This window comes from Petaurus breviceps, unplaced genomic scaffold (assembly GCF_028583685.1).
Source record: "Petaurus breviceps papuanus isolate PSGF00001 unplaced genomic scaffold, PetGlider_PUasm1.0 90925, whole genome shotgun sequence".
Classification (NCBI taxonomy): domain Eukaryota; kingdom Metazoa; phylum Chordata; class Mammalia; order Diprotodontia; family Petauridae; genus Petaurus; species Petaurus breviceps.
The window spans coordinates 9,125,272-9,144,006 of record NW_027187380.1 but is presented as its reverse complement, the minus strand read 5'-3'; the positions used below and the strand labels follow the sequence as shown (position 1 = coordinate 9,144,006).

The window sequence follows — 18,735 nt, the reverse complement described above, 5'->3', positions numbered from 1 at the left end:
AAAAAGCAAAAACAAAACAAAAACAACAAACCACTGGTCATGGAGGCAGAAGACCTCGTTCACATTCTGCCTCTCATGCTTATTATTTGTGTGAATTCAGGGAAGTCACTTCATCTCTCACGACTTCAGTTACTTCTGTAAAATGAGGAAAACTGGACTAGTCTTCCTACTAAAAAATCCTTCCTCAAGGTCCCTTCCTATTAGAAAATCAAAAGACCATGAGATATAATGTACATGAAAATGTTTTGTATATTTTAAAGCATAACATTTTAATCATTATTGCTAATAATAATAAAGAGGCAAAGTGGCATAGTGGATAGACAATTTGCCTGGAAATCAGGAGAATCTGGACACAAGTTTTGCCTTTGGTACATAATGATTTGTAACCTGGGCTGGATGCTAAATCACCACCTCTCAGTTCCCCCAGGCAACTCTCTAACCACTACTTTGCAGAGAAGGTATGGATCTACATTATTAGAGAAGGTACAGATCACCATTACCTCCCAAACCTGAAAAACATCACAGGTCTGTCTTCTCTTCTCTCACCCTTCCCCCGGGGGGTGGGGATATTATATGTGTATGTCCTTAAAATTGTATCCTAATGCCTCATCATCCCGCAAAAATGATCCTAGTTCTTTAAGGTTATGCCAATAAAGAGCAAGCTCTGAAAGCCTGTATTACATAGGAAAGACAGAGACTGATCAGAAAACAGACTGTGCCTGTAGTTGAAAGACCAGCTTAGTTAATTTGAGATGTCCTTTTTTTTTTTTACTTAAATTTTTTGTTTTTATTATGACCATTTCCTGCTCCCAGCCTTGACTGCACGGCCATCATCTGGGGACACAACTAATGGAAAAGGGGTCAGTCATCTATACCAAATGCCAACTAGCTGGCACATACATGGCAGGCAATCTGAAGCAGAAGAGAGAAGGCAGCACACACAAGGCAAGTCAAACTACCAACACCATTTTGGCCACCATCTCCCTTAAGACCCTGAACCTAAGAATTTTGGGAATAGCAGTGTCCCTCAAAATGGCAGATACGCTTCTAGTCTTTCCCCACAGGTATCACTAAGGGGAGAATAAATTATAGTGATGGAGATTTCCTTTCCTCATTACCACTAGCAACAACTGCTGATCAACTACCACCAATAGGCAAATAGATACAGGAACTCTAAGCATGGTGGTACTCCCCAGATCACCATTCTTGCATCTAGCCCAATTCTCACAGTCATATCCTGGGAAACAACGTGTGGAGAAAGAGCTAGCCATCCTGACCAATTGCCAACTAGTTGCCACACCCAGGAAAGGCAAATCAACCCAGCTGAAACTAAGGTGCCCCGAGGGAGAAACAGGAAGCAACATGTGTCAGGCAAGTCAAACCAACCACCTAGACCATCATCTACCATCTCCCTTCAGATGCTGAATGGGATAGCCCAGCACCCCTGAACCCAAGGGTCCTTGGAATAGTGACATTAAAGAATGACATTAAAGAAAAGGCATTAACATCTATATACCTTCCCTAAGGAACACAAGGACTTTTTCATTTGACTTGCAGCTTCAGTCCCCTCATTAGAATATGAGCACCTTGAATATAAGGACTATCTTAATTTTCTATTTGTATTACAAGCAGTTAGTAGAGCTGGCACATAGCAAGCACCTTAAAACACTTCATTCATTCATGAGCTTAAGCACTAAAAAGGAAAATTTCCATAAACACAAAAAAGTATTGTATACAAAATCATGACTCCATTTTGAAACTTGCTTTAAAATATAATAAAATATAATATTTATAATTTATACATAACACATAATATAATTTATAATATATAATATTATACAATAAATATATAATAAAATAGAATAAATTCCACACTACTTTCAAAACTCTCTTGCTTGTCAGTGCTTCCTTTTGAATTTCTTGCTATACTCTTCTGTGCAATTTTAAAAATGTTTCAGTAGAGGTGGCTAGGTGGTGCAGTGAATAGAGCACCAGCCCCGGAGTCAGGAGGACCTGAGCTCAAATGCAGCCTCAGACACTTAACACTTACTAGCTGTGTGAATTTGGGCAAGTCACTTAATGCCAATTGCCCTGCATTCCCTCCTCCAAAAAGCAAAAAAAAAAAATTGTTTCAATGGCCCTCTTTTTTCTTCTTGATATCACTACTCCTCTCTGCCCCTCCCCCCACTAAAATGCTTTTAGGTGAGGGGGTCAGCCCTGCTTGGTCTCATTCTGGATTGCTGGGTTCCTGCACTGCCTTCTACCTCTGAAGATTAGGTTACAATTCTAGATTTTTAGGAACCTCTACGGTACCTCAGAAGAGAGTGCTAGGAGCCCTGAAGCTCCTGGGCTGCTACTCTTAGCAGCTTAAAGGGCAATAGCAATGAGTTTTTGGGCTTTCTTAGGGAAGTTCTCCTCTCTTGCTACCACCTGAGACAGAGACTATAGGTTACACATGTCTCTAGTCAATCCCTGGTCATGCTGGGAGGCTATAGGCCTTTTTGACTGCAAAGGCCTTGCTACCACTTCAATCCCTGATGCCCTAAGGCATCCGGCTTACTTTTTGTACAGTTCTTGGAGAGGAGAAGCAAATTATCATAGTTTACTGTTGGACTTCTAGATCGTTGTACAGTCTAGGATGATTTGGGGTTTTTTGCTGGAGTGCTGTGGGAACTGGGAAGTCTGAAAGTTATCTTAATGGGAAGTCCCAAGAAGCAAATTTTTAGAAAACGGAATAATCATCCAACTGAGAAGGTGATGCTTATTACCCTATGTGAATCAGAGCAAGAATGTCACTGTCCTGGGCCTTAGTCTCATCTATACAATATAAGAGTAGACTAGATTGTCTCTGAAACTGATTTTAGCACTAACTCTTTGATCCTAAATGACTGTTTTAAAGTAACTTATAAAGATTGAAGGGGACAGTTTACAACTACTATAGACTGTGTGTCAGAGTTGTAAAGAAATAAAGGAATGCCTTACATAACTTTGAGAACATGTTGAAAGGCCTGAATTAAAGAGAGCAGTAACAAATTGATATTTATTATTCCTAGGTCATGGCTAATGCCAACGTGAAAGAAGTATCTGTCATTAACATCTTACCTACAAAGATGTGAGACTTAAGTTGCCAATACTATCCATATATAAGTAACTAATGTTTCTGAAATGAAAATTATTATTCACTATTTTTTATTTGCTCTACTACAAGTTAAAGGTTTTTCTTAAACATTCTACTTGGGAATAAATAAGCAATAATTAAAGAAATGTCTTTTTTCATCATGCTGAAGCTTACTATGGACAGCTTTACTCTTGATAACTAAATATTTATCTGTAATCACCTTCTAAACAGTTTTATTTTTCTCTATTTATTTTATCCTTATTGACGCTAAGCTGTAAAAGTAGTTGCAACTTGAGTGAATTTTCACAATGTGACATTCAATACACTGGAAATTGAGTTTATAATGCCTCTAGGAATGCACGCCTAATATATATTTAGAACCAACCAAGCTAAAGTATGCTACATACTATATGCTAAACACAGAACACAGAGTGCCTGCTTCTGAAGAATAAGCCTAAAATACCATGTTGCATTTTTCAGACTTCCCAAGAATAAAATAGTTGCATGAAGGGAAAGCTGGTCACCCAATTACTCTATACCTATTCCAGGAAAAAACCCAAAGACCAAACTAAATAATGGTCAAGAACTCTAGTGAGAAATTATAGTAAGTGACTTTCTCCACTCCAGAACTGCACAAAAAGTGACCTGGAACCCCATGAACAACAGAAATGGGAAACACTGGATTCCTTATAAACCACAAATACATTTCTTTTAAAAAGGTTAATCCTATATTTCAAGAAATCACAAATGAAAATTGCCCAGATCCATTAGAATCAGAAGGAAAAAGTAAATAAGGATGGAAAGAATGTACTAATCACTCCCTGAGAGGAATTACAAAAGAAAAACTTCTAGGAATACCATAACTTAAAATTTAGAGCTCCTATATTAATGAAAAAAAATACAGTTAAGTTCTGCTGTAACACATATTTCAAAAACACAAATTTGTTCCAAAGCAAATGATATTTTAGGGAACATTTCAAGCACAACACACATTTCCAGTTTACTTCTGCACAACCTCTTTTGTGAGAAACAATGAGAAGGCAGAAAACTGAATCACTTCACAATAATTTATAAACTATAACCCTTCCAATGCCCCATCCACAAGTAAACTTCAGATCTTTGTCAAGATAAAGTTCTGTATTTATTATATATCTTCTGCTGAAGTAGGGGACATGAACAGAGAAGGGCTAGTCTACACCACCCCTACCTGAACCCCCTTCTACCACAGCCTTTAGACTTGAAGTTGGGTCTGTTCAATGTCCTCGTACATCCCAGGATTCAGACTGAGCAGCAGCATGAAAACATGGGCTGGTCATTACTTATTGGAGCATTTATGTATTTCTTAACCATTTATTATGTATAAAACTGTGCTACCATTTTTATTTGTTACAATAATAATGATGACTAAGATTTATATAGCATTATATCATTTTATGTTATGTTAATATGTTATATTACATAAAAATTATATGTACTATGTGTCAAGTACTGTCCTGTATATATTTTTTTATGTTACTCACAAAGTTTTTGAATGTTGTGCCCCTACCTTCACTTCCCCCATAAGGTCTATGGTTTTTACTGCACCATTTTAAATAACATAATAATTTTTGTGGTGTACATGTCGAATTTTAGCAAAAGTGACAATTCTACACCTATCTAGGAAGTAGCAATTCAAAAACTACAGTAAGGATCACACACTGCTTGGCAGCTATCTACTATAAAGAAGAGATTTTGGAATACACCATTACAAAGGGTCGAAGAGATAGGCTTACTAAGAATAATTTGCCCTGAGAACCTGAGTATTATCCTACAGGAAAAACAATGGACTTTTAATGGAACAGGAGACTTTTAAGCATTTCTGAAGACAAGATCAGAGCTGACTAGGAGCTCTGAAATTAGAAACACAAGAATGTTTGAGACCTAGAAAGGCAAATTTATTTAAGCAACTGAAAGCAGTTGTATGATGTATATGTATGATGATACAGTGCCAACAGTCTAATGAAGAAGAAATAACAAGCAACCCTTCAAATCTTAATGTCTTTAAGGGGAATTGAGATTCAAACTGAGTTCAACCACTTACTAACCCAAACTTCTAGATCAAACTAAGAACAAAAATGACCTTATACCGTGTTTCCCCGATAATAAGACACTGTCTTATTAATTTTTTGGACAGAAAAACACCAGAGGGCTTATTTTCAGGGGAGGGCTTATTTTAATGAACATTGACAGCAATTTTAATAAACAGGTAAATTTGAACAAAAAAATGTACCTTTATTCAATAAGCAAATCACTGGGGAAGAACAGGATGACACACTCACTGCTGCAGCTCTGATTGGATGCAGCTTGGAGCGCAGCATGCGTTTCACCCGGGGGGGGGGGGGGGGGGCATACAGAGGGTACCGTAATGTAGCGTGTAGAGCAGGGGATCACCTTCACTACATTAGCAATCTCAATAGGGCTTATTTTCGGGGGCAGGCTTATTTTAGAGGAATCTTACACAGTAAGGGGAGGGCTTATTTTCGGGATAGGTCTTATTATCGGGGAAACACGGTATATACTAAGAACCCTTTGTGTTCTAGTATCAATTAGCCTCAAACTTCCTAAAGCTTCCCTGGACTAAGAAGAGTAACCCAGTAATTCAGTTAATATTTACTGAATTCCTATTAAATATAAAGGACTATATTCAGATCAGAACCTTAATCCAGGGCCCAAGTCTAAACAGGATGGATTCTTGACTGAAAGACAAGGGCAAGGGACACCACGCGTCCCATGCTTTTATATAATTTCATTTCCTCTATCTCCCAGGTCATCAACGGAATTATACCACAGAATACTAGCGAACACTCACAATTTATTTCTCCATTTCTTTTAACTAGATATAATTCAAATGAACAGGGCAGTTAAATGGAGCAGTGGATACAGCACCAGACTTGGAGTCCAGAAGATCTGAGTTCAAATATGGCCTCAGACACTTACTAGTTGTGTGACCCTGGCCAAGTCCCTTAACCCTATTTGCCTTAGTTTCTTCATCTGTAAAATGAGCTGGAGAAGGAAAATGGCAAACCACTCTAGTATCTTTGCCAAGGAAATCCAAAATGGGGTTATGAAATTGCACACAAGTGAAAAGCCTGAACAATACTTTTAATTTATATTTATATTTATTTATAATACTTTTAAGAGTTTTATCCTCAAATCTCTAGTCATTTGATTTTAAATGTCAGAAGATAAAAGTTTCAGATGTTATGAGTTTGATCCCAAATTCCTGGAATAACATTTTCTTTTAACTAGATATGAACTAACTGAAAACGTATTATTAAATGATGAAAAACTTTTTTGCAAAGCATTTTAAATACCTCATTTTTAGCCACAAAAATATATCAAATTACATAAAGAATCAGCTACTGAAATTAATATGTTATAGAAGACATAGTGGAACCCAATTATGCTCTCTCCAGTAACCAGCCCTGAACTAATCTGATCCCTAAAACAGCCTGAAGGGTACAGCTTCCAGCAAACTGCTTCATTCCTTTAGGGAAAAAAAAAGAGAGAGAGAGTTACCAAAGGAATCAAGGAATCTATATGTAACTTTTGTCTCAATGTTATCTTGCTATACTTTATTATTATGGTTATGTTTTGTGTTAAATAGTTTCACAGTTTTTATACCTGAGCAGGCTTCTTTTTTACTTCTTAGATTCTTTCTTGTGAGTAAACAGATATAACTAATATTTCCAAATAGATTAGAAAATGAATAACTTCTGACATTCAATTTCATGATGTAAACATTCTGGTGGGTTTAGATTAAAGTATGGTAATGATTCAGAAACATTTCAGGAAAACAGTATTATCTGATGACATTCAGTCTTTGCTTTTTCAAATGTAAAAAGAATCTTTAAGATATAATTTGTTATACAGGATAGATCTCTAATAGAGGGAGAAATTTTGTTGATGTAAAAAAAGGATATTAATAAAAATTCACTTTTAATGTTCAGTACTCTCCTTATATTTCCAAAAGCTCATTTAAAATGGTCAAGTCCAGAAGAAGAGAGATATTTTAGATAATTCATCAAGCCTAACTTCTATAACATTTGACTTAAGAAAAAAATGAAATATTAGTATAAATAAGTCCATAACTAAGAATGAGAGTTTCTTTTCTAAAAAAAGTTTTATAGAAACCAAATACGGTTTTCTATTCCAACAAAATCTATTCCCATAAGACATTGAAGCAATGGGGAAAATATTAAATATTTGTAATATATGCATAATACAAATCAAATAGTAACAAAATTTGTTGGCTTTTCAGATTAAGAAATAATGATTCAGAGGAATTGAGCTTAAATCTTGACTCTACTTTTTTTTTTTTTTGACTCTACTACTTTCTACCTATGGACCATGGGCAATTCAATTTAATTCAATTCAACAAACACTGTTTAAATATCTACTACATCAGGGCAATGTGATAGGTGACAAAAACTAAAATGAAAACACATATTCTCAAGCAATTTACATTCTACTTATACAATATGTGCACAGGTAAGCATGATGCAAGGCAGCTTGAGGAGGGAGCAAGCACCAGCAGCTAAGTCAAAGCACTTCATCTCTCTGCACAGCCATCTACAAAAAGGGTTTAACTAAATGCTCTCTGCTGCTCCTTACAGCTCTAAATCTATGAACCCAGAATCATCCCTCTTTTTATTCCACAAACCTCTACTTTGTAACAACCAGATGGAGCCAAAATCTGTCAAGAATACTGGATGACAACAAAATGGGTCAAAGAAGAATTGGGAAAAAACATGGAACCAAAGATGAGAGGAGCAGGAGCGGGAATCAGAGATGATAAGCTAAGAGCTACATTTTTGTGTACCTCATCATGAAGCCAAGTAGCATGAGCCTGAAACAGCAGAATACGAGTCAAGGAAATTGCCTTCCACTATTAACTTTCCAAGAGTAAGATTTTCTAGGGGACAGATTTTTTTTTTTTTTTAGGAAAAAAATACTATGGATTTCAATAACTGGAAATGATCTCTATAAAATATTTCAAAGTGTTATGTGAAAATAACTGAGGACAGGAGATGATCAAGCAATTGAAGAAAAAAGAAATTATTTGGCAGAGCTATGTGTCAAATCAGTAAATGAATAATTAATATTGTATTTCAATTCAACAATCGAGGAACTTATTTTTGAACACTACTACAGAAATACACATATACAACCAAAAGCTTTTCTGACTTCTTTCTCTATTATTCTAAACTCTTAGCATGATTATAAAAAAAGACTACCACAAACAAAACTACATCCAACAACTGTTCACATTCGATAACGTCCATCAGTTTTAGTTCTCAATTCTCATCCCTTTACAAAATTCCAAAGACTTTAACCATTCAGAATGTTTTTAAACCATTACCATTCCCCTAGGTACTACTGAAACACATCCAAAGAACAGGGAGAACTTGCTTCTATCATCACTTAAATATACTGTTGAAAAGTCCTTGTTAACAACAGATTCAGGAAAGCAAAAAAGAAATTAAAATGACTATTGACGATAACTGCAAAAGACCCTAAAACTGAACAGTAAAAAATACAACCACATTGGGGCAGCTAGCTGGCGCAGTGAATAGAGCACCAGCACTGAAGTCAGGAGTATCTGAGTTCAAATCCAACCTGAGACACTTAACACTAACTAGCTGTGTGACCTTGGGCAAGTTGCTTAACCCCAATTGCCCTTCCTCCCCCCCCTCAAAAAAAAAGAACACCAAAAAACAATCAAACAAAAAAACCCAACAATACAACCACAATTTCTATCGTGTTCTAAAGTTTTAGAAAGCTACTGTGGAAAAACCAAAAAGTATGATGATCTTAGAAAATAACTGGCAGTACTATTTAAAAAATTTAACTTCAATCACATTCCAGAAATCTTTTTTCAGACATGTAACCATATGAGAACATGCACTATTCATTATATGATTTTGAAATGCTAATAAGATTTTTAATGAAATGTTCCAAGGCTTCTGCCACCGTAACACCAATTTTTATAGTGTCTTTTTCTGTCATTTATATTTGCTTATGTTTTTAAAAACATGATACAGCTAAATCAGATTCCTAGGTATGAAGCATTTAGCCTGTGCCATTAAAACTCAAACTGATTAAGTGACTTGCAGCCCTGTAGTTTAAACCCACCACTTTAGCAGCACAAAAAAGTAAGTGGTTGTGTGTGTGTGTGTGTGTGTGTGTGTGTGTGTGAGAGAGAGAGAGAGAGAGAGAGAGTGTGTGTGTGTGTGTGTATAAATTCATGGAAAATTAAATAAGAAGTTACCTTGCCCTGAGCGGCTTTGGCGAGAGTCTACACTTGATTGTCTCTGATCTGGTGGCTCCTCACTCCCTCCATCTGCATGAGAACCAAAGCAGCATAAGTATATCCACATGTAAGAAATATGGCATCGATGTAGCTTTTTTTTTTTGTATCTTCTAGCAATGTCAACCAAAAAGTCAAATGGTAATGTGAATTTACAGAGGAAAATGACAGACTCAGAACCTGAGTGACTATCATTTGCTTTTATTTTATACCATTCTCAGTCACTGGAAAGTTTGGGATCTATTCTATTTAAAGACACATATAAATGAATTATTGCTGCACATGTTGCTAAAGTTCTTCAGACAATCCCTGGGACTTTTTTTTTCCAGTTCTGTAATAAAATCACACCTGTCCCATAAGAGGAAAGTTTAATTAGCCTTTGAGTTTTTATAATTTTTAAATGTGGAAGAATACATATAAAACAAGTACATATGTCAAAAACAGCACACGATTCAATAACAAGATCTTGCATTTTGAGTAAACAAAGGAGGAAAATTATTTCTTCAGGTATTCAAGGAAACCTAAAGCAATAAACAAAGTTCCACCAGACTGATAATGAAAAGAGTATCTCATATTCAAAATTTATGAAGCAATTTCACATTTATAATCTCATTTTAATCATATAACAATCCTGGGATTGGGGGGCATAATATACCTAATGGTATAGGTGATGTTAATTAGAGTCTATAATCATGTGTCAATATATTAAGAAGGTGAGATCTGACATGTGTAACAATGAAAATTTTACTATATTTCAATGTGGGGAGGAAGGGATAGCATGTAAAATATAAAGAATCTAGAAGTTCAGGTTGTGGCCTCAGATCTACCACTAAGATATGTGATATCTGATTTGGGACAAGGCACTTCACCACTTCCACCTCTATAAAATGAAGGGGTTAGACTGAATAATCTTGAAGGCCATATAATCATAGAAAGTTAAAGCTAGAAAGAAACTCAGGTCATTTACTCTACTCCTCTACTTTTACAAAGAAACTGAGACCCAAAGAACTGAAGTGATTTGCTCATGATCTACAAAGGTGGTAAGGGGTTGTGGCAGAATTAGAACTTAATCCTTCTGCTTAAAAATCCTGGGTTCTTTTTACTCTTCCATGAGCTCTAAAATTTAGATTTTGAATTATATAGTTGGTTCTATTATCTCTCAAGGTTAACTTTCCCTTCTCTAACCCCTCCACAGGTAGGGCACAAACCCAAATATTCCTAATTCTTCCAGAAATTTATTAAGGGGACACATACCCTGACATGGTGATAGGTGCAAGATTCACATAAATTATTTTAATATGTTAATACAGAGGATTTTAGTTCTCAGTGACTAGGTCAAAGGTTTTTGTTTTTAATTAATGTACTATTAGTACTGTATCAGAAGAGACCACATCTTTTTTCTCATTTTTATTAGTTATAACATTTATATTAGATAATGAATTTCTTTGTAAAATTTATTTATCGAACCAATGCCAAAAAAATGACAAACAACCTTTTTGCTCTTAGCCCAGATTACTAAATAATCTTTTCATTCTAAAGTCAGAAATGAGTATCTGAGGTCAGAACATGAGAACACAGTTTAGCTTAATGATAAAATTTACAGATATTTTCCCCTATAATGAGATTTTATTGTGTAAAAATTCAAAAAGAAGAAAACCTGGAAGACATCAATTAGAACTAAAACATATCTAAAACTTCCAAAAACTTAACTTTTCAATAGTTATGAAAAAGAAAGAAAAATAATTTTTATATAATGGAAAACACATAAATCAATTCTTATATGATATAAGCTACTGTTGTTATTGCAGATGAACATTTAGATGTCTAAAAGAATAGGAGAAAAAAATCTTACTTTAATAAAAACTGCTAAGATATGTATATGAAGAAATAGAGCTTTCTGATAGGACTGAGCAGTTTTTGGAAGTAAAATAAACTGTGGCAAAAACATAAAGACTCAAATCATCTTGTGTACAGCATAGGATGATGTTCCATGAATATGTAAAAATTTTTATTGCTTAAAGAGGCAGATAAAGAATTTTTTAAAATTAAAAACTGGGGAATATGTCTATGAAGAAACAGTTCAAAGATACAGAATCAGAAGAATATTGAATCTGAAGGGTATTAAACTTCTTTAGTTCTTTTATATATTATTTTAGGACTAAAGAGGGGAATTAAGAAATTATATAAATAAATATTTAAAGATGAGGTATGATTTTAAAAGGATAACTGATTACATAGGGGAAATCTGCTGAATTGATTAACTTCTGATGATAGCACTTTAAGGTTTGCAAGTACTTTACATATGTTTATCATTTGTAGTTGATCCTCTCAGCAACCCTATGAAATAGCTACCATTGTTATCCCCATTTTAAACATGGGGAAACAGGCTGAAAGAGGTTGGGTGCTAGTAAGTGTCTAAGGTAGGATTTTAAATCTCTTCTTCCTTATTTCAAGTCCAAAACTTTATCCACTTCACAACGTAGCTACCCACATTTTCACTTATGTAGTAAAAGTCTAGTCGCTGAGAGCCAGGAGATCCTGATTTGAGCCACTGAAAGGTGGGGGGAAAAGTTGGGGATTTTTTTCCCCCAAAAGTGAAGTACCAGGCACACAAGAGACAGGTAAAGAGGTTAAATTAAGATTGAACCTTAAAGAATGACAAGTGAGGAACAAATAGCAGATTATCAGAAAAACAGTTTGACAGAATTGTCTGAAGAGACCAAGAGCAAGAGGTTTTGGCTGCTAGTTTCTGACTGACTGAATGAAGACTGAGTTTCAGTTTTTGCCCTTCAGTATCACCTAAAGGTTTTCTGAGACGGAAAAGTGGAAAAGACAAAAGCAGGTACTACTGCTGGTTTGGTAGGCAAGATAAATAAGACAGGTTAAACAAGCCTTTCCCAGAAAGTCAACTTGAGTTTGTTTATTTTTTTTGTGAGCTCTTTTCTGACTGAATAAGGCTTCAACCAAGTAGGTGATTAACTGGTTGGGCTGGTTTCTATAATCCAGAGACAGCCAATCAGATGAATTTTGAAATTCTCTGACTTAAAGGGAACTGTTATTCACATTAAAGGGAAAGACTTTATAAATGCCCACTTAAGAATGACAATAAATTGAAAGAGCTCAAAAATGTCACATGCAAGTATAAGAGAAATTTTGAGAAGCAGTTTTAGTGTGGGACAGATTCTGCTGAGTGGATGAATGTTATCAAAACCTACAATCCAGAGCTGTGAGTTACCCAAAACACATGCATTTTCCTATCTTACATGCTTCCTTAACAGTTTCCTTTAAAGTGTGTGTGTCCACTCTTCTGCAATACTAAGTGTTTCAGGGAGAGTGTGTCTTGAGCGTATGTGAAGATTTTGATGTACTTATTATTTATGCATTTTCCTTAATAAATGAGTACTTGTTCACTTATTTTGCCTTAAGTAAATGTTTACATTTAAAACCTAAGAGTATCATTATTATGAATGGTTGATTCTGTAAACATAAATGCATACTCTGAGAGAATATGGAGTGTAATGTGCCATGAACCTTCTCTGAGAATCTAGACTTGCCAATGTGAAAAGAGGTTTGAGTTAGACAATCCTGACAGTTAGCAGGTGTCTACAAGCCTCTTGCAAGAGATGGCATTGTGTAGCTATCCTATACCCACTTAGCTCAGCATATATTTTACATTTGGGTTGGAAGAGGCATGAACCTTGTTACACTATGATGATATTTGTAAGAACTGATACCCAAGGAAAAAGAGCAGACCAGAACAATATAAAAAATACTTTTAAAATGTAAGCGAAAATAATACTAAAAGTTATGAATTCAGTTTAAATACAGTTAATCTTGGTTCTAAAGAAAACATGATTAAATATACTTACTCTCTTACTTAAGAAGTCATAGATATAATGTTTCATATACTATGAGATATACTGACTGTATTAGTTGGTTTTGCTTATTTTTTTTTCTTTGTTACAAGGTAGGATTTGAGTAGGTGGGGGGGGGGGGAGAATCCCAATCAGGAAATGTCTGTGGTGTATGAAAACAAAATAAAACTTTTAAAAAGTAGGATGTATGCATATCCTTTGACCCAGCAATAGCACTTCTAGGTCTGTATCCCAAAGAGATAATAAAAATGAGAAAAATACTCACATGTACAAAAATATTTATAGCAGCTCTTTTTGTGGTAGCAAAGAACTGGAAATTGAGGGGATGTCCATCAATTGGGGAATGACTAATTGGGGAATGAATGTAATGGAATACTATTGTACTATGAGAAATGATGAGCAGGCAGACTTTAGAAAAACCTGAAAAGACTTATATGAAGTGATAATGAGTGAAGTGAGCAGAACCAGGGACAACATACACAGTAACAGCCACATTATGAGCTGACTAACTGATAGAATTAGCTCTTCTCAGCATGCAAGGATCTAAGACAACTCCAAAAGACTAATAATGGAAAATGCTAAGCACATTTAGAGAATGAACTGGATTCTGAATGTAGATGGAAGCATGCTATTTGCTCTCTTTTTGTTATTTTGTTTTGATCTTCTTTCTTGTGGTTTCTCCCATTGGTTCTCATTCTTCTTTATAACACCACTAATCTGAAAATATTTAATATGAATGTATAAGTAGAGACTATATCAGATTGCATGCTGTCTTGGGGAGGGGAAAGGGGAAGGAGGGTGAGAAAATTTAAAACTCAAAATCCTATGGAAGTGAATGTTGAAAACTAAAAAGAAATTAACTTTTAAAAAGTGGAATGGAAATAATTATATAGGAGCAATATTTTGAAGGCAGAATTCAAAGGACTTAGCAACTGGATGTAAGAGATGAGGGCAGAGTCTTACCCAACTACTTCTGTTTGTAATGATCTTTCGCTTATCTGAATTTCTATTATACTAATTGACAGTGTGTCAGAAAAGTGAATATTTAATTATACTGCTTTATTCTCTAGTTATTTCATGCCTATGCATTTATCTTTTACTCCAACTAGATTATCAGTAATTTGGGACAGTATCTTTGACCCTTTGCATATCCCTTCCCAGCTCTTAATAAATGCTTATTAATGGGACAAGGGAGAAAAGTACTCTAGGATCATAGTCATAGGATCATAGCTTTAAAGCTGGAAGGTACCTTGAAGCTCTCATCTAATCCAATTTCTTGATTTCAGAAATGAGGAAGCAGGGTCCAATAGAGTGTAGGTGACTTGCCCAAGTTTATATTGGTAATAAATAAAGGAGCTTGGAATTAAATTCATGTCATTTACAAATGCAACACTGTTTTCACTGTACCATAATGGTTTTCAGTCTTATGGAGTGGGGGTAGGAGGTGGAGTAGAGGAGAGCTGAGGGAGATGGTGTTAATAATGACAGCATAAAGAGTTCCGAATTAGTAGCAAGCACAAAAAATCAAAAAGCACTGCAAAAGATCTCCACAAAATCACTATACTGTCTGGCTACCATTTGTACCCTTTCTTGTTAAATTTTTAATTTATTCTTTTATGAGCCCCCCCTTCTAGTAATATAGATCTCCTATAATAGAAATAAATGTGATATTGAATTTGAATCACTGACTTTACAGTTAACTTATTTGGAAATACCTTATTCTTTAAAAGGGAGATATTTCCATAGTTGTAAATAAGGATTTCTTCAATATGATTTAGTGCAAAGTTAATGAAAGGGAACAATAAAGCAAACTTATGTAAAAGTTTATAACAGTAACAGATTAGTAAGAACAAAATAGTTTAACACTGTGAGAATTACTGTATATAAACTCTTATAATGTTAGGGTGAAGGAATAATTAGGATAGATTTAAGAAAAAAAGGACATTTATTTGGCCAATCTTTTAATTAAGACTAAACTTTGTAAAGATAATACAAGGGTTCTATTTCATTAAGAAGAGACTACTCAGGAACTTAGAACGGATCATAAAAATACATGTTTCTTTAATAAAAAAAACTAAATATAGAACATGAATCAAAATTTTGGCTCAGTCGTAACATTTAGATAAAATCACATATATACACACATATACATATATAATATACGTATAGACACACACATATACACACATACATATATATGTAGATTGCTATCTTTTAGGATAGCTGTTCATGAGACTCAGGGGAGATATAGTTGCTTTAATCACCACCATCAATAGTTTTTTATTTCTGGGGAATACACATATAAGAGTATTTATGAGTAACACTTCAGAGACACTCCCCCTATCATGTTGGTTGGGTCTCCAGGAACAGTGGTATCAAATTCAATGTATAGGCTACATATTAACTTAGAAAACTACAAATTATAAAAGGAAACAATAAAAAAAGGAAAAAAAACTACAAATTAACATTACCTATTTTATACTGTATATTTTTATTACACATTTCCCAGCTATATTTTAAATTGATTCCCTCATGCAGAGGAGAGTTTTGTCCCTGGATTTTGATAGCAGTGGCCTGGAAGATGATTTTCCCCTTTGAAGCTTTGAAGGTACTCTGGGTACACAGCCCTAAAATTATAGATCATGAGTCTCTAGCATTGTATTTACTTTTCAACAGTCAGCCAGAAAACACAATTAGCTCAAAGCAAAACTTTTATTAGAATAATACAAGAAGATTTAAAAAAAATATTCTATTCCAACCCAATAAATTTAGGCTACATTCTCTAACTAACATACACACCACAAATGAAGAAAGCAAGTCAAGTGCAGACAGAGATCATACATAAGGGGCCTACACAGAAGATGGGCAGTTCAAACTTCTAAAACTACAGTGCCTCTAATGCCCTCCTACAATGGCCCTGACCAGCTCCTTGAGGGGCAAGAGATCTTGCCTAGGTCCTTTGCTCTACCAAGTTCACTGGGTACATTGCTTACCAGGGCTGACTGAATTTTCTCTTCAAAGAACTTTCTCTCTCCACAAAGCTTCTTCATCAGTCTCTGGCATCCAGCATCTGGCAAAGAAGAAATCTCTGGCCAAGACACTGCAGGCACTTGCAGAATAAAGCACAATGTTCATTCTAGGATAAGAAGTTGTGATCTCTTGAAGTCTTGGCTTGAAAGCAAAGACTTCCCTGTCCCATCTCTCCCAGCTGCACATAGGATCATCCTGATGTGACTCACAGCTGTGGAATTTGATAGGAACTGGTAGAACAGGCCTCAGCCTGGAAAATGGGACCCAGGTGCAGCCTGGTGGGCATTACCCAGAGCTGCAGGCTGGCTCTGCAGAGGCAAGGCTGTTTTGTGGAAATAGCTGGGGCCAAAGAAAATGGCACACAAGGAGGGAGACCCAAGAGACAACCCCTAGAGGGGTAGGTACCTGAGATTATGAAGAGGGAAAGGGCCCGAAAAGGAAGACAAACTCAAAAATGTATTCTGGAAAGAGATGGGATTCTTCATAGATAATTCAATAACTCTGATAAATAAGAACACCCTCATTTCTGCTTCCTGCCTTCCTTTCATTTCAAATGTCACTTTCTAAAAGAGGCTTTTCCTGGTTCCCCTCAACCTTCCCTAACTTCAATTTACTCTGTGTATATATCTTTTTTTTTTTAATACATGAGTTGTGTATATATTGTCTTCCCCATTAAACTGTGTGATCTCCTTGAGAGCAGGGACTGTCTTTTACCATTATTTGCAATCCTCAGTTTTTCAGCACGATGCCTGGAACACAGTAGGTACTTAATAAATGTTTCTTGACTAAGGCCTGCCATCTACTAAGCAGCAGGAACCTGACTCTGGGTTCCCAAGCTCTATAGAAAGAACTTCAAATTTCAACTCTGTCTACATGGGAGTTCAAGAAGCAATGTCCTACAACTAACTTTGATAGACTAGGCTCCTCTCAGCAATGTAAGGTTATAAGAATGTAATGGTAATGTAATTTGAATTTGAAGACCCCTTTTTGTATTGGCAAGTAAGCAGGTACTTAGCACTTAGTAACTAATCAAACCTCTGTGAAAGAAACAGAAGGTATGAACCCCTGTTCCTGATGTAACAGGAAGGGATTGGCTGAAACAGGAATATGAGAAAAGGCCCAGAGAGGCACAGTCAGAATTTCTTGGGACAAGAATATGGAAGCAGAGCAGCTACAGAAGAGAGAATCCAGAACTGAGCCAGAATTTCCTGAGAACTTGTGGCAGTGGAGCTTCTTCTGAATAGGAGGCCAGGAGCCCAGGAGCCCCCTCCCCCCAGGCTGGATAAGGTGATTCTGATTTTTTGAAGGAGCTGAGGAAGCATGACCAGGATGCAGGAACTCTGTCTGTTTGTGGCTTGGTTGAGCCTTGAATTCCTGGGAGCAGAAATTGTGAAGGATTTGAGATGGATTGGACCCTGTGAACTTCAGTGTGGTGGAGGACCTACCCAGAGAGCTGGACAAGGAACTGGGAGCTAGCTGTCATTGAACCCAGGTGACAGACTGGTGAATCCAGGTAGAATCTGGGACCATGGAAGGGGATCCAAGGAATCTGAGAACTGGCCCCAAGTCAAGATGAAGAGACCTCTCTGTGGGTACTGAGTAATGATGAAATTGTAGTTTACTAGTGACCTAGAGTTGGAGGGTTTGTGTATTTTCTAATGGTTGTACTTAGTGATTAATGATACTTAGTACTTGACTGCTGAGTAAGTGACTGATTGAGTTAATTTAGTGTGCCCCTTGAGTGGAAGACTTTGACATGTTTGTTCTTTGTTCTAAATATCGCAACCACTTTGGTGAAAACTATGTGGCCATTTTAATGATAAGCTGTTGTGAATACTACATTGTGATTTTCTGTGATAAACTGTAAAATTGCAAATGCTATACCTTGATTTTCTGTGAATGTTTTGCTTTGATTTGTTACTGAATAGTGTTCACTATACTGTGTAATCAGAACCTTAAAAACTGTTCACAGTAGCATTCTTCTGGAAAGCTGCTCATGCATGGCATTAGACAACCCCAAAGGACTCATGATGGAAAGAGATATCCACATCCAGAGAAGGAACTATGGAGTCTGAATGCAGATTGAAGCAAACTACTTGTTCTTTTTCTTTCTCTTGTTTTGTTGTGTTTCCTCTTTCCCACTGTTCATTCCATTGGTTATAATCCTTCTTTACAACCTAATGTTTAATGTGAAGGTATTTGTAGATCCTATATTTGATTGCATGCCGCCATGGGGAAAGGGGGAGAAGAGGGAGGGGGAGAAAATTTGAAACTCAAGGAATTGTGGAACTGAATGTTGTAAACTAAAAGGAAAGAAGGAAGGAAGGAAGGAAGGAAGGAAGGAAGGAAGGAAGGAAGGAAGG

At 35.9% G+C, this 18,735-nt stretch overlaps 1 protein-coding gene across 5 annotated transcripts in view; it reads right to left on the bottom strand.

Annotated features, from left to right (window-relative positions):
* The window catches only part of TANC2 (tetratricopeptide repeat, ankyrin repeat and coiled-coil containing 2), a 576,061-nt gene that overhangs the window by 364,317 nt on the left and 193,009 nt on the right, over positions 1-18,735 (bottom strand). For 4 of the 5 annotated variants that reach the window (XM_069076240.1, XM_069076241.1, XM_069076243.1 and 1 more), the window contains one exon: positions 9,429-9,500. The exons of the other annotated variant lie outside the window; for it this stretch is intronic. In XM_069076240.1, the coding sequence (XP_068932341.1) occupies positions 9,429-9,500 (72 nt within the window). The remainder of the gene's footprint in view (positions 1-9,428; positions 9,501-18,735) is intronic. 5 annotated transcript variants of the gene reach the window in all.